Source organism: Colobus angolensis, unplaced genomic scaffold (assembly GCF_000951035.1).
Source record: "Colobus angolensis palliatus isolate OR3802 unplaced genomic scaffold, Cang.pa_1.0 Scaffold49, whole genome shotgun sequence".
NCBI classification, from domain to species: Eukaryota; Metazoa; Chordata; class Mammalia; order Primates; family Cercopithecidae; genus Colobus; species Colobus angolensis.
The window spans coordinates 8619604-8623828 of NW_012118376.1; the positions used below are offsets into that span (position 1 = coordinate 8619604).

Sequence of the window (4225 nt, forward strand, 5' to 3'; positions counted from 1 at the left end):
ATACTGGAGGCTGGGCAAGGTGGCTCACACCTGTAATCCCAGCATTTTGGGATGCCAGAGGCAGGCAGAATATCTTGAGCTCAGGAGTTCGAGACCAGCCTGCACAATATGCTGCAAACACTGCCTCTACAAAACATACAAAAACTAGCCGGGCGTGGTGGCGCGCCCCTGTGGTCCTAGGTACTTGGGAGGTTGAGGCGGGAGGATCGCTTGAGCTCGGGAGGTCGAGGCTGCAATGAGCCGAGATGGCGCCACTGCACTCTGGTGACAGAGCAGGACTCTGTCTCAAAACAAACAAAAAAGGTTGGGGAATCAAATGTCTTCCAGTGTTTAGGATCTGCCTTCCTTCGCGCCCCCATGTTTGTCTTTCCTTGTTTGTCTTTACATAGATCAAGCAGGTTTTAAATTCCTAGTAGGAGCTTACCATTTACTTTTCCAGTGGGCAGGGGTGGGGGGGGGCGGGAATACACACACACACACACACACACTGGAGTTAGAGACCAGCCTAAGCAACATGCCGAAACCCTGTCTCAACTAAATAACAAAAAATAGCTGGGCGTGGTGGCGCACTCCTATAGTCCTAGCTACTGGGGAGGCTGAGGTGGGAGGATCGCTGGAGCCCAAGAAATCGAGGCTGCAGTTAGCCGAGGTCGCGCCGCTGCACTCCAGCCTGAGTGACAGGGCGAGGCTATGTCTCAAAACAAAAAAAAAAGGAAATATATAACACAGTGAAATGAAAGGATTGAGGGAAATTAAAATTACACGCCACAAAGGTGGGAGGGCGATTACCACTCGTACAAAGCGTGCGAAGTTACTTCAAGCGGTCCTCCAGGCCACCGTGCTGTTCCGCTCCCAGAAGCCCCGGGCAGCGGAAGTCGTCACTCGAAGAAGGGAAGGGGCTCCACGCTGCGCACCCGCAAGTTTACCATGGCGATGAGCAGCGGTGGCAGTGGTGGCGGCGTCCAGGAGCAGGAGGATTCCGTGCTGTTCCGGCGCGGCACAGGCCAGGTGAGGTCGCGGCCAGCGCAGTCTCCCTACCGGCGCTCGCAGCACCCTTCTTCCGGCCCGACTGTCCTTCCACAGCCGCGGGACGGCCTCAAGTCAATCCACTCACTGGAGTTGTCCGTGTTTTTCTACGTCTTTTCCCACTCCGTTCCCTGCGAACCCCATCCGTAAGCTCCTTCCTCGAGCAGTTTGGGCTCCTTGATGGCGTTGAGTGAAGGCCCTGCCGCGACTTGGCAGTAACTTATTTTGTTCACCTGTCTCTGGCTGGTGTCGGGGAAGTGAGGGCATTAGGCCAGGGTGAAGCAGGGAAACCGCTGAGGAGTCTGTTAAGATGATCTGGACTTTAGATCAAGATGTTATTAACAGAGTTAAAGTATTTGGATTATGGATATATTTTGAAATCGGAGGCAACAGGTTTTTCAGATAGATTCGATAACGGAGGTTATCCTGAATAGTTGAAAAGATACAGTTGCTTTTTACTGAGATGGGAAAGAGCAGATTGCCAGTAGAGCAGATTTCTCAGGAGTTCAGTCTTGGGCATAGCATGGTGGGGGTGAATTTGACTGGAGTGAGTTGGAGAATAGGAGAAGAGAAATCCAGGGCAACATTTGACCAGCCTGGGCAACATAGTGTGACTCCGAGTCCACAAAAATTAAAAACACAAAATTTACACAGGCGTTGTGGTGCGCGCCTGTGGTCCCAGCTACTTAGAAGGTTCAGGTCTTGGAAGGCTCAGGGAGGTGGAGGCTGCAGTGAGCTGTGATTGCGCCTCTGGGCGACAGAGCCAGACCCTGTCTTAAAATAAACAAAAACATCGGTAGACATATTTCAAGGAATTTTATTTAAAAATTTTTTTTTTTTTAGAGACAAGGTCACTCCCTGTGGTCCAGGCTGGAGTGTAGTGGCGTGATCCTGGCTCATTGCAGCATCAATCTCTTGGCCTCAGGCGACCCTCCTGCTTCAGCCTTTGGAGTAGCTGGGACTAAAGGAGTGAGCCACCACGAAATTTTATTATAAATGGAGGGTAGAGAAATTGGGCAATAAATGGAGGGGAAAGTGAGTTAAGAGGAATTTTAATTGTGTGCGTGTGGTTTTGAGAGAGGGGGGTCTTGCTCTGTTGCCTAGGCTGCTGGGGTGCCAGTGGTGCAATCATGAATCATTACAGCCTTGGACTCCTGGGCTCAAGCTATCCTCCCACCTTTGCCTCCCAAAGTGCTGGGATTACTGGTGTGAGCCACTGCACTAAGATGGGAGCAACGTGTTTCAGCATGTTTGTGGATTGATGGGAAAGATAAGAATGGGAAAGTTGATATTGGAAAGAAGAGAATTGCTAGAGCAATGTCCTAGAGTAGGTAAGACGGGATGGATTTGGCCTTTGTTGGAAACATTAGCGGTTCTTTTGGTGACAGCTATATAGTTACACATCTATGATATGTGAATGAGCAGATAGGATGGCAGGAGATTTTGAAAGTTCTCTTGATTCTTACTGTTGTCTTAGTGAAAGAAGCAAGGTTATCAGCTAGGAGCTAGGATGAGAGAGGAAAGAGAAGTTGGGAAGTAGATAGTTCTTTAGAAGAGTGGGCAAGGATTGGACAGGGAAGTTTAGTGGAAATGTTGCTAGGCAACATAAAAGGCCTACTTGAGATTCGTGGTCATGAGTTGAAGGAGACCAGACAGCAAGATTGTGTGTATGAGGGCAGCCACAGAGTAAATGGAGAGTTGAAATTAATACGGTTGTAGTTTTACCACGTGGATATGAAGAAGTGAGGGGGAGAAGTACAAACCAGTTATCTTAACAATTGACCATGGAATTTAAGCTGGCTAAGAAAGGAAATGAGGATATTAAGACCCTAAGAGACAGTTTAAAAAGTGGGAGGATCGGCTGGGCATTGTGGCTCACTCCTGTAATCCCAGCACTTTGTGTGGCCGAGCGGGGCAGATCACAAGGTCAGGAGTTCGAGACCAGCCTAGCCAATATGGTGAAACCCTGTCTCTACTAAAAATACAAAACTTATCGGACGTGGTGGCACGTGTCTGTAATCCCAGCTACTCGGGAGACCGAGGCAGAAACATTACTTGAACCTGGGAGGCAGAGGTTGCAGAGAGCCGAGATCACGCCTTTGCACTCCAGCCTGGGCAACAAGAGCAAAACTCCATCTTAAAAAAAAAAAATACAAAAATTAACTGGGTGTGGTGGCGCATGCCTGTGATCCCAGCTACTTGGGAGGCTGAGGCAGGAGAGTCACTTGAGCAAGTAAGGCGGCGGTTGCAGTGAGCTGACATCGCGCCACTGCACTCCAGCCTGGGCGACAGAGCAAGACTCCGTCTCGGGGGATAAAAAAAATTAGCTGGACATGGTGGCAGGTGCCTGTAGTCCCAGCTACTAAGGAGGCTGAGGCAGGAAAATCGCTTGAACCTGGGATGTGGAGGTTGCAGTGAGCTGAGATCGCGCCACTGCACTCCAGCCTGGGTGACAGAACGAGACTGTCTCACAAAAACAAAAAAAAAAAAAAGAAGGTTCAGGGTTTTATGAGAAGGAACAGTGTTACATACTGTTTTGGAAGAAAGCTCATTCACACTAGAGCTTGTGGGAGCTAGCAAGCTCTGATTGGTGAGTGATGGTGGTAGGTAAAACCAGTCTTAAGAGTCATGGCAGTTCATTTCAGCAGCTATTAGGTAAAACTGGTCTTAGGGATACAGAAGGCTGTTTCAGCAGTTGGACTTGTGGAAAATTTAATTCTTGAAGCAGATGCTGTGTACCCCAAATGCTTCTTCCCCCTCGCCCTTCAAGTCTGATTTAGTTGAGTATTTCAAGAATGACCAAATTTATGTAATCAACTTTCACAGGTATACATGTCTTAAACTTTAAACAGATGTTTTGGGTTTTGTTGTTGTTGTTTTTGAGATGGAGTCTCACTCTGCTATCCAAGCTGTAGTGTAGTGGTGTGATCTTTGCTCACTGCAACCTCTGCCTCCAGGGTTCAAGTGATTCTCCAGCCTCAGCCTCCTGAATAGCTGGGATTACAGGCGCCTGCCATCACGCCCAGCTAATTTTTGTATTTTTAGTAGAAACGGGGTGGGGTTTCACCATGTTGGCCAGGCTGGTCTCGAACTTCCAACATCAAGTGATCCGCCCCCCTCAGCCTCCGAAAGTGCTGGGATTACAGGCATGAGCCACTGCGCCAGGCAGTCTTTCCTTCTTCTTCTTCTTCTTCTTTTT

The 4225-nt window shown here is 48.9% G+C and overlaps 1 protein-coding gene across 8 annotated transcripts in view; it reads left to right on the plus strand.

The window, feature by feature from the left end:
- The first annotated feature begins 771 nt into the window (after window positions 1-771).
- Window positions 772-4225, plus strand: part of LOC105524159 (survival motor neuron protein) — a 41372-nt gene continuing 37918 nt past the window's right edge. For 4 of the 8 annotated variants that reach the window (XM_011959310.1, XM_011959306.1, XM_011959309.1 and 1 more), the window contains exon 1: window positions 772-1008. In XM_011959310.1, coding sequence (XP_011814700.1) covers window positions 928-1008 — 81 coding nt within the window. In that variant the 5' untranslated portion in view covers window positions 772-927. The remainder of the gene's footprint in view (window positions 1009-4225) is intronic. The other 4 variants (XR_001003707.1, XM_011959305.1, XM_011959308.1 and 1 more) reach the window with 1 other exon arrangement.